The 12,132-nt window shown below is 41.0% G+C and overlaps 1 protein-coding gene across 7 annotated transcripts in view; it reads left to right on the top strand.

Annotated features, from left to right (window-relative positions):
- The first annotated feature begins 1,009 nt into the window (after positions 1–1,009).
- Positions 1,010–12,132, top strand: part of ide (insulin-degrading enzyme) — a 42,426-nt gene continuing 31,303 nt past the window's right edge. For 2 of the 7 annotated variants that reach the window (XM_049009711.1, XM_049009710.1), the window contains exons 1-3: positions 1,010–1,164; positions 3,624–3,808; positions 5,499–5,706. In XM_049009711.1, the coding sequence (XP_048865668.1) occupies positions 1,079–1,164; positions 3,624–3,808; positions 5,499–5,706 (479 nt within the window). In that variant the 5' untranslated portion in view covers positions 1,010–1,078. Of the gene's footprint in view, positions 1,209–1,695; positions 1,829–3,623; positions 3,809–5,498; positions 5,707–12,132 lie in introns of all 7 variants that reach the window. The other 5 variants (XM_049009714.1, XM_049009715.1, XM_049009712.1 and 2 more) reach the window with 5 other exon arrangements.

Raw genomic sequence — 12,132 nt, 5'->3', positions numbered from 1 at the left:
TGTTCCAGTTAAGAATGAGTAAGCATATTCCTAACACTGTACTGAGTATTCATCTACATTAGAATTGTTAGCAGTATTCCTCTGGCTTTGTGTTTTGAGGTTTGAATCGATATTGGAGTAATTCTTATAACAAGTACCCTACGCATGATAAAATATACAATGCATGCCTTAACCTTATTTAAGAATGGGAAATGCAGTCTATGACAGGAAATTGTGTAAGTCAAAAAGTCACAAAGCGCTAGTATTCAGACTCATAATTAAGGTCCATTCGAAATTTATTGACCAAAGGGAGAAAAATGTATAGCACATAAAACAACAAATGGCCGTTACCAATGACAGTAATGAAAAAAATATGACAACAAATAGCTAATATATTTTGGAGTTCTGCATTTTTTCTTTTTTGAGGTTGTAGATTTGAGTTTTGCCGCAGGCTGGTATTTCCCCAAAAAGCGGGTCTGTGTGGGCAGAGGTATTTGCTAAATGTCGCTATCTTCATTGATTAGTCTGTTCTCCTGCCTCAGTAGTAATAAGCTACACAACTAAAGTTATAAATACGGTTTATTTAATAAGATAATAAAAACATTTACTTTTCCTTAGTTGACGTGTAATACCAAACGAACTTTCTACAAATGACTAGCCACGAATCATAGATGACAGCGGGCTGTTAAATTTACTAAGCTAATCTTTTTACTGAGTAATTTCCAAGAGAAATCAGTCCACAAGAATAACATAACTCTCTGTATAAAAAATGTAAATTCCAGTTTGCCAACTCTTTACCGGGTTAAGTAAACAATATTTGCATTGGGTCACACCATTTACGTCAACTACATTGTAATGGAACAGGCGTATTAATCAATTTGAGTCAACGTATTAATCTTATAGAAGATGTGTAAGCATCGTTTCGAAAGGCAAACCCAATTGTGTTAAATATTTAAATAGAAACCAACGACATAAATGGGTTTAATGAAAGAAGTCAGATTTTAATCAAAAGGAAAGATTCTGAAATCGATTGAGTTTGTCTTGAGGTCATGGTGCTGTACGTTTTAGACAATGTTTTTTTTTTGTCGGTGACTGAAGTATGCAGCAATGTGTTAGCCGACGGGCCCGGTTTACGAAATACCTTCCGTTAACTAGAAAGTACTCATATATTCTGCCTGATTTGGGGTAAGTGATAGACAGCCAAAGGTCGGAGCATCATCAGCTTCCCGGTATGTTTAAGTACGTCTTTATGGCTATCTGCTCTTGGGTATACGTTTTCTGCTGAAGTTGAATGATGCTAACTAATTTAGCCGTTAGCTGCACTTTGGTGCACTTACAGCTGGCCGCATTTCGCGAAGATCGCACATAATCGAGCAGATAAAATTGTCGTAACATGTGTCTTTTTCCGCTCTCCGAACGACGTTTAGTATTCCGCTGTATCGCATGAACACGCGGGGAACTAAAGGCTGGCCATAGCGTTTCCAGGGGTTGAAAATGTAGTTGATTGGTGATTTCAAGCCGCACTGTTTTTGCTGACCGGTGTGATCCCTCGTTCTGGGTGGCAAGGCCGGCCTCGCACGCTGTTCAGTTTCCAACCCATAGTGCAGATCTTGACGGCGGCGATTTGCTTTTTAATATTTAACGATAGCCACGGAGTAGTTAAAACGCATACAATTTTCATGCCCTTTGTGCTCATGTTAGCTTTTTTTTTTGTAGCCTTCCTAACCCCAGCCTACTGGGAACAGTCCCATGGATGCTTGTTTGCTAATGAGGATTTACAGATGTTTATAATCCCTTAAAGACAAATACTACTTTGTTAGCCAATTACTTGTCAACACAGACGACAAAGGTAATACAATCTTCTTTGGCTGCTTACTTTTATAACTGCCTAATTATGTAGCCGGCTGAAATATTAAGCTGTTTTCTTAATTGTATCCGGTGCAATCATAGAATAGGTTTTGTATGTAATTTATACATGTTTGGGAAACATTTAGAAATGTGTGTTGCCAGTGTATAATATTAGTCCGCAATGAGCCTATTTTTATTGGTGATTCTGTTATTATATGAGGAGCATAATGGAATCAGTATGGTTTGACTACATGAGTATAAAGGTTACGATTGGAAGGTTTAGGTTTTAATGGTGAATAGGTTAAACTTGTTTGTTTCTATCTCTGTCATCATGTAGTGAAAGTGCTATATTAAACCATCGAGTGTCTTGCGCGTTTTGTGGTAATATTGTACACTTTCGGCGTCGTTTCGGGGTCACTTTTAATAGTTCAGCGATCAGTTGTCAAAATACATTCTCAAACTCTCAAATGCACCTATGGGATGATTTTACAAAAGATTAAGTACATAATAGGCCGCTAGAATAAGTCTAAGCATTGTTTCAGTATTGTAGTATTAAATTTTTGGTTGACACGAACATATTCTTATAAAACAGGTCTAAGGAATTTGTGTTGTGGGAGTTATGACAAGGGCGTTTTTGCTGTGCAAAATACAACTTATTTGTACATATGTGTAATATGTGCGACTTCCCCCCATTTGCGTGCAGCAAGTAATAAATTACAACAGAATAAAATAAAGCTGAGGTTTTATTCAGAATGTTTTCTGTCGATGTGTATACATTGGTGTCTGAGTGTTGTATTACAGTTCCTGTAATGCCTCATCTCCTTCTCCCTTCCATGCGGATTCGATCCTTTTAGCTGGTCTGCTCGATTGTCTAGTCTGAATTAATTATTGAAGGTCAAGTGAAGGACTCTTAACTGAGATCAGCTGTCTGATCTTGAGGCTGCGGAAGTAATCTTGATGCCACGCAGCATTATAGGTGTGATCGTTTTAAATATTATAAATAAAAAAATTCCAAAATTCCTTGTCTTAAAATATAGTTTACAAGTAATTATCTTTGTGAAAAAGTCTGTGGGTTATGGTGTTTTTTCCTCCTCCTCTTCTTCATCACCTTTATGGTTTGTTGTCTGGACTTCCATAGACCGATGACTGATGTAAAGCCAGTTGTCTTTTTGATCTAAAACAGCTTGGTTTTAAATGCATTTTGCATGCATTCTTGCTTCTAATAATGTGCTTTGCTAGGACCTCATTTTGATTCTGTTTAGGTTCAATCAATTTTATCAGGCTGACCAGCGTCTGGGCTGCTTTGCTCGGTACTGTGTCTGCACTAGATCCACAGTGACGTGTGTAATATTGTGGTTGTGATGATGTGAGATCTCCGATGGTAGGCCTCTGTGTAAATGTATGGGGCTGTTATTGGAGTGTAGCCTGTCATGGAGAATTCTATGGTGGCAGAATGAATATGACGTGTATTGTGGGCAAAGGGCAGCCCCAAATGGGATTATAGGCATGCTTCAGCGCGGAATAGTCACAGCAAAATGATTAACCGCTATGACAGTTAGCTATAGGTAAGCTCAGTTGTAAGTTCAGGGGATTTTCAAGTTAATCACTGTTTATCTGTAGAAATCAGGTGGTGGTACTCTATTCAATGAATGAATTTAGTTACATGCGTGCTGGAACACAACAAATAACCCACATTTCGATATTCATCCTAGTGTGTGTTTGGATCTCTATAAAAGCTGTATTAAAGATGTTCTTGTCACAGGTATTGTTTACTGTATTTTCCTCACTGGCTGTAGACAGAAAGCACCCCAGCAGCTCAGGATGACAGACCCAGCATTACGCAGGGTGGTGAGCGACATCATCCGATCCCCAGAGGACAAACGGGTCTACAGGGGTCTGGAGTTCACCAACGGCCTGAAAGCGATGCTCGTCAGCGACCCCACCACAGACAAATCCTCTGCTGCATTGGATGTCCATATCGGTATGCCAGTCATCATTCTTACTGCTGTCTGACCTACTTTACCTTACTTCCTGCATCCTTACCCCCCCCCCCCCGATGCTTTTTATATTTACCCATAATTCCTGACAGTACTCTCTCAAGACCACCCCCAGCACAAAAATAGTCAGGAACGCTCCTGGTATATTTTTAGTGTAGTGCCCCAGGGATGGAAATACTACTTATGAAGTACTTTTGATTTATTTTCTTTTCCTTTAGGGCAAAAGATAGACGTCTCTCACAGGTGTAATGGCTGCATGTTGAATACATTCTACTTTTTAAATTTAAAGGACCTGGCCCCAGCAGGGAGGCTGTGCTCTCTGCTGACATCATCACTTGGCACAGCTGTAGGGTGTAAACTCTGCTGTCCTTTCAGACATGTAGGCATATTGGTGAATATTCGGTGTCTTGTTTCTATTTTCAGTCCTTTTCGAGATCTTCTAGCATTTATTTTTCCTGTTTATCTTTTATTTATTTAAGTCATATTTTTGCAAAATTGAACCCAGGATGTCAGTCAGTGCAATAACGGTATACAAAAAAAATTAAAAGTTAAATGGTGCACTGGGTTAAACTATCATTGTTTATTCTTCCACCCAGTAAGGGTTACAGTGTGAAATGCAGTGCACTAGTATTGACGTGTAAAGACTTTTGCTGGCAGCCTCACAAAATATAATGCTTTAGGACCAGATCTCACCCGTCAAAGATCCCTTTTTATACATTATGAAGTATATTCTACAATATTTTCGCAGGTTCCAACCTTATTTCGTCTGGTTTTTGTTAATGGTGAAACTGACTTAATAGAACATTTAGCTTAGGTTTAGTTTGGTTAGAGCAAGAAGCATGGGTTTGCCATTTCTAACAAATGGGATTGATTTGATTTTCCATTGTATAAAATAACCAATTATTGTTTGATTTTAGTTCACACTCAGAATGCAGTTTTGTACTTTGCAACCTTGTGTTGTGTTAGAGAGAACGCTAAATATGTTGTAAACAGATTTTATTCTTACAGTAGTTTAGCTGCAGGCTTTGCCTGTATTTTTCATCTGATATTTATTAATTAAATTAACAGTTTGCTTCTATCTAAATGGGGAGAACCTTTATGTTAAGCATACTTTTCAAAAACTAGAAATATTAATTTATCATTCTAAAGGCGGTAAACTGCTGGTGTTTTCTCTTGCTTAAAAATCTGTTTGATTTTTTCCTCTAGTGATGCATTTTGTTTGTGGAATGCTATGATGATCCTTTTGGGTTAAACGGCACCTGAAATAATAGCCGAATTAGGTAAAATGTGTCTTACTAAATGAGATTGATTGTGATATTTCTTAGGGTGGTGACAAAAAAAACATCAGTTTAATACCAAGGGTGTAGAACAGGGCTCTTCAAAGCTGGACCTCGATTCCAGATCCAGGCCTTGTTTTCCGTCCTCCCAGGTAGTTAGTTTAATGATTACTGACCCTGATTGGGCACAGAGGCGTCCCACCTGGCTCACAGGTAAAGGAAGGCTGGAAAATCAGCAGAGCTCGGACCTTGAGGATCGCGATGTGTAGAATGTAACTTGTCGTCTAGACTGCTCCACCTTGTGTAATAACTAATCAGATAAGCTTTGGGCTAAGAAGACCTAAATAATTTGTGAATAAATGTGATGCCACTTGTTGACTCCTTGTCTCTCCCGCAGGATCACTCTCTGACCCTCCCAATATATCAGGCCTGGCCCACTTCTGTGAGCACATGCTGTTCCTGGGTACAGAGAAGTACCCAAAGGAGAATGAATACAGCCAGTTTCTCAACGAGCATGCAGGCAGTTCCAATGCCTTCACCAGTGGGGAGCACACCAACTACTACTTTGATGTGTCCCATGAACACCTGCAGGGGGCGCTGGACAGGTCAGTGCACCATAGCTCCTGGCAGTAGTGCTAACCTCGGTTGATTAAGAAGCATTCTGAATTAGCCACTAAGTTGTAAGTTATAGTTTCGGTTTTTCGGCATTACTAACCACTGTAACATGGGCAGCAGGTAGCATTTAATGGTCAGATCTGCACCCCATTTCGATGCCTTGCTTTTTTGGTGCCCTGCTTTTGTATCCTGAGCAATGTGCCTGATTACCTGAAAAAAAAATATGCCAGGTCTTTACTTTCCTTTCAACATTTAAGTGATATACTGATGAGATGCCCTTTGACAAGGAGTGCGAGTGAATTATTAAATGGCCAGTTCATCCCAAAACTGAAAAAGATATGTTTTAGAGGTGCTTTAGTGCTATCTACCCCTCTGAGTTGTTCTGCTGGGAGTTGCCTAGTTCTGGAGGTATCGGCCATAGAAATGTCAGTCTTATATCAAATATAATGGGAGTAGAAGACATTCTTTATTGTTCACAATGAAATCGCTTGGGTGCTCATTCTTGTATCTTTTGCACAGTGATTCGATTGGTGGGTGGAGCTCAGTAGAAGAAAATACTTCCTAGATTAAACTGCTTACTACAAAGTCTGGGGATTATCTTGAGTAACAGGGTCATGATTTCCTGCTGCTGTTCTGTTTTTCTTCAGTTTTTCTATCATGAAGCCCTAATTATATTTTCCATTCCGTCTTCCGCCAGTGAAATGTACTTGCTTCACAACATTGTAAGTTGGTGTATATCTGCTTGTAAAAGTTGGAATTGACGGTGTATCTGCTAGCTGGCAGATGAAGCATGACGCACACACAGCTATGGACCATAGGTACAAACTAACACTGTGGTTCATAATGCGGTTCTTAATTTCATATTGCAGGTCAGGGAAAGAACCAAGTTGTGGACCAGCTTATTCATTACTTCCCGCCCCAACCCCACTCGACCTGCTAGTAGTATAGCAGGATAACCAGGTTACAGACGATGTCGCTTTTCAGTGATTCCACACCTCATACTGCCGTGACTCTCAGGCACCCAGGGAGTGCCAGGTCTCAGGCTGTTTTATGTTCAGTCACACACGCAGTTTTAATGCCATCATCATTTTCTTCTGGCTTCTTGTGGGAGGAACATGTTGGACAGGTCGGACCAGACGTCATCTTCCATTGTGACAGACCCGTGCTCCTTCTGGGTCATCCCTAGATATTCCTAAACTAGCTTGGAGATGCAATTCCTCTGGCATGTCCACAGCGTGCTTCAGGGTCTCCACCTGGTCCAGTTTTACCTGGAACAGCTCTCTTGGGAATTGTCCAGTTTGAATCCTTATAAGAGTTACTCCTATTGATCCTAATCACTGGGAGTGAGTCCAGTAACCCTACTTGTGCATCTGTTGTTGTTCGTTTTGTTATTACTCAAGTTCATGACTATAGGTTTGGACAGGAACGTAGAATGACCAGTAAAGTGCAAGTCTTGTGGAGCAATCCACTCTTTTCCAAGACGATACCATATATTTGGAGGTGCTGATCCTTACCCCTTTCACACTTAGCGTGCTGGAGATTCAGATTTTATTTGGTTGAGGAGGCCAAAAGCATAACATCATCTGCAAATAGCAGGGATGGCATTTATAGACCCCCAAATCCGACACCATTCCAGTGCGAGCCTTGGATTTTGTGCCAAGGATGTTCACACAGCTCTCACGATATTCATGCATTCTGTAGACTCCAAGGCACTAGAAGTCTCCAACACCGCCTCCTGCCTCTAGGTGTTCTTTAGACCAGTGTTTCCCAACCCAGTCCTCGGGGAACCCCGGACAGTCCATGTTTTTGCTCCCTCCCAGCCAATCAGGAACACCGAATACTTAGTACAGGTGCGCTGGGAGCTGAGAGGAAGCAATAACGTGGACTGTCCGAGGTTCCCCGAGGATTGGGTTAGGAAACACTGCTTTACACTGCTCAACACTTCCTCATCCGATCTGGACTCGGCTTGAGTAAGGTCATGTCTTAAGGTTTTGAACAGTTTGCTAAAAAGTTTTTCGAGCCAACTGATACTCTCTCCCCGAATACCTTAGCTGGAGCTTGCTACATTCAGCTGCCTCTGGAGGCCTCTGACTTGACAGGTTCCACCAGTGGCTCCTAGGCTTAACTCCCTGACAAACATAAACCGCATTCTGGCTGCAGCTCTTTTCATTCACTGCAACAATTGAATCCTTGAACATGGTCCATTCAGGGGAGGTTGGTTGACTCATGAACAGGAAAGACCTGGTGATGTTTTTCTCCTTCTGAGGTGCGGCTTCATCCGCTGCGTCCAGTGTCTGCTGTGTTGAATATTTATCTGTATTTATAGGTTTCACCATCCTCCAATTACTCAGTAATTTAAACAATGATTGTGGTTTGAGATACATTCCTGCAAGGGTTGCCAGTAGATCATCTGGATGCCTGTCACCAAGTGAAGCGACACATTGAAGACGTTGTTAATTAAGCACCTCAACTGTCAACTCAGAAAACAGACAGTGTGTCTCTTGGTATTCCTTTCAGCATCTTGAGTACAATAAATCTGATTCTAACATAAGCAAAAGTAGCTCACTGCAGGTCTTACATGTCAAGTATCCGAACTTCAGTCATTGCCTTGTGCTGTAAATAAAGGGTGCACAGCTGTCAGCTTGTACTGTTCCGTACAGCCCTCTGATTAGTTTTTTTTGGTGTCGTCATTTAAATTTTTTATTATTCGTTATTTGTGAAACTACTCCACTGATCAGCCATAACATTAAAACCCCTGAGAGGTGAAGCGAATAACATTGATTATCTTGTTACAATGATGCCATTATATATTAGACAAGTAAACAGTCAGTTCTTGAAGATGATGTGATGGAAGCAGGAAAGATGGGCAAGCGTAAGGATCTGAATGACTTTGATAAAGGCCAAATTGTGATGGCTAGACAATAAGGATGTAACAATACCAAAGACTTGTGGTATGATAATATCATGATAAAAGGTCCACAATACGATATTTATCACAATATTAAAATGGGAGAAACTTGTTTAATAATCAACAAGTTTATATCAAATTAGTTCTTCCTTTTAACATAAAGCGCTTCCGTTTTTCTTCATTACTAAAATATCCTGCTATGACCGTAAGCATTTGCCAGAACTTAGCAGTAATTGTCCTTTGCAATGAATGACTGAACAATGCATGTAAATATAAAATAAAACAGAACTATTAATTATTACCGCAGCAGCTCAATCTTTTAATCAAAACAAGTCACACTGGCAGGGCAGGTATTTGTAACAGGCCAAAACAGGAACATCCAGTGTTTTATCCATTGCAAAAAAATATGCATTTTCTTAGTGCCACTAAATGTCACATATAACAATTAAACAAACAGGGAGATCTGACCCTGAAATAAAATGTCAAGTGTACTGTAGCTTTTCAGGTAAGTAAACTTAAACAAAAACATTAATTCATTTATCAGACATGTTCTTTTTTAAAACTATGGGCATGTCCACATTTTCAGATAGAAGCTGGGATCTCTGGGCATTTATAATATCCCCTGCTGTAGAAAACTCTCACACTCTTACTGTCTCACCTCACAGGTGGCTGGGATTGAGAGATTTGCTCCCCTTCGTATCGATCAGTCAAGTCCTTCAGTGTGGCTCTTCATTTGGACGATTGTGATAGAGTCCTTATCGCACAGTGACATGTTCTGTTCTTTCATGTGCTTCATATGTTGTTGCTGCAGGTAGCGCTCCAGCATAGGGGTGGCCAGTCTTATCCGCAAAGGGCCAGTGTGTATACTGGTTCTCGCTGCAAGTTCCTAATTAGATTACTAATTAGAGGACTGATTGGCTGAAGAGTCCTCACACCTGGGTTTGAACAGCTGACCTATAGATTATCCCTAAAACCTGCACACACACCGGCTCTTTGCGGATAAGATTGGCCACCGCTGCTCTATCATGTCAAGCGAGCGGCTCCATTGTGTGACCACATCCACGATCAGCTCATGCATTGACAGCTTTAACATTCTCTGTTTGGTGGCCAATACGGCGGAGGCAGTAGGACTGCGGTGAAAAAACGATACTACCCCCCCTTACTCGACCAAGCTAGCGGCTAACACGGCTTACGTTCAGACCTGCATGTGAAGCAAGGTTTAAAGCATGTGGAAAGCATTTTATGTGCAGGGACTGCCCGGCCTCTCACTGCCACTTCCATGTTTTGCGCGTTATCCGCAGCAACTGCAATGCTGTGACGATCACGTCTATTTGTCACAGCGAGTTCCCACGATTTCAGCACCTCTGCTATGTTTAGTCCAGTATGTGGTGAGTAAAGAGGTGGTTGTACCACGAAACTTCATTTGCCATCACTAGTCAATTGCGTGAGCCGTGACTGAAATATAGCCTTGAGTAGCTCGTGAAGTCCACCCATGTGTAGTTAGCGAGATGCACTCTGCTTCTTTAAGCTTCTCTTTCACCTTAACTTTTGTCTGTTGGTACAAAGATGGTATCACTGTGCGACTAAAGTTTGGCCGCGGTGGTTAGGTGTACTTTGGCTGCAGCACATTTATTAAACTCCGAAATCCATCATTTTAAAACGCTCAGAATGGCCTTATGTCTTTTGCTGCAATACTCACCGATGCATCTAGTAATTTCTTCGGCTCTCGGATTATTATGGGCAAGTCGGGCAACAAAAGTTTCTTAAAGTGTCATTTGGTTTGGCTGCAGCCTTTTTCTTGCAGAGCTTTTCTGGGTGGTGATGTGCCAAATGGCTTCTTGTATCAGATGAGTTTTTCATAATGTAGCGGACCGTTGCAAATAGTGTGTGTCAGTTTCTTTTTCACTCTTATTTCTTAAAACAGGGAAACCAAAATGCTGCCACGCATCAGCTTTAAAAGATGGAGAGTCTGCAATTCAGAAGTAAAGTGAAATCCATTTATAACGGACTTCAAAGGACCTGGCAAAATTATGTCCACAGTCCGTTATATCCAGAGTTGCTGTATGCCCAGAAACACAAATTTCCGTAGTACAGATTGTTAAAAAAGTTAATGCTGGCTATGATGGAAAGGTATTACAACACACAGTGCATCGCAGCTTACTGCATATGGGGCTGTCTAGCCGCAGACAAGTCAGAGTGCCCATGCTGACCCCTGTCCACCGGCAAAAGTGCTCACAATAGGCAAGTGAGCATCAGAACTGGACCATGGATCAATGGAAGAAGGTGGTCTGGTTTGATGAGTCACGTTTTCTGTTACATCATGTGGACGGCTGGGTGCGTGTGCATCCTTTACTTGGAGAAGATATGGCACCAGGATGAACTATGGAAAGATCCAAGTCCGCAGAGGCAGTGCAATGTTCTGGGCAATGTTAAGCTTGGAGTCCTGGCATTCATGTGGATGTTACTTTGGCATGTACCACCTACCTAAACATTGCTGCAGACCAAGTACACCCCCCATGGGAATGGTATTGCCCAATGGCAGCGGCCTCTTGCAGCAGGATAATGCCCAGGAATGGTGGCAGATACCACAGGACACCCTCTGAGGTCTTGTGGAACAGCTCAGAGTTGTTTTGGTGGCATATGGGGAACCTACATAATATTAGGCAGGTCGTTTTAATGTTATGGCTGATCAGTGTATATGTAAATTTAGAGCTGTCGCGATTACTCCATTAAACCTAATTACTTGATTATTAAAAAGCATTGATTTAAAAATTTTCCTCCTTGATGATTCGGCAACGTGGTGGAAGGAAGACGCACATCGTGTATGTGGTCCCAAATAATTTAATTCACATTAAAAATGAATGAAAATGCAGTGTAAGTATTGCAAAGCAGAACTTAAATATCACCACAGAACGACTGTAATGCAAGTAAATCTTAAAAGTCGTCATTGGGGAAAATGAGTAATCCAAGGTTAACCATAGATATGTGCCGCTTGGCCTCGCGGAGTAGCCTAGTCTTTGTCATCACGTTGACTTACATTATTTTGCGTAATTTACTTTCTACAACCCCTCTGTCAGAATAATCGCTGCTAAAACGAAGGTCAGCCCCGTCACTTAGTTGCATCATCTTGCGTAATACAGGGTGGCCAACTTTGGTCAACTGGCTGGCGTGAGATTTTCAATTTGTGACAAGCCTGCACACGCATTTGCATGTATTTAAGTATTATTACCTTGTAAATATTCTGCATGGTTTACAATCTAACCCGACGCTTTAAGTGTAGCTAACTTTAGGTTTATAATGGAAGAATATCGATTTGCTGTAAGATTTCTTGCATGAGCATTAGAGACTGAAAGCGTGATTGTCATGCCAGACCTTCTAATACACAACACACCTGCGGAAGCACCTGTGGTAAACTTTAGACTGATTTTATTTATTTATTTTCACATATACTATACAGCTTTGAAATGGAACCATCACTAAAATAAGTCTTTCCAGGTTTTTCTTTCCA

This window comes from Brienomyrus brachyistius, chromosome 3, assembly GCF_023856365.1.
Source record: "Brienomyrus brachyistius isolate T26 chromosome 3, BBRACH_0.4, whole genome shotgun sequence".
Classification (NCBI taxonomy): domain Eukaryota; kingdom Metazoa; phylum Chordata; class Actinopteri; order Osteoglossiformes; family Mormyridae; genus Brienomyrus; species Brienomyrus brachyistius.
The sequence above is the reverse complement of the archived record's forward strand: the minus strand, read 5'-3'. Positions and strand labels throughout refer to the sequence as shown.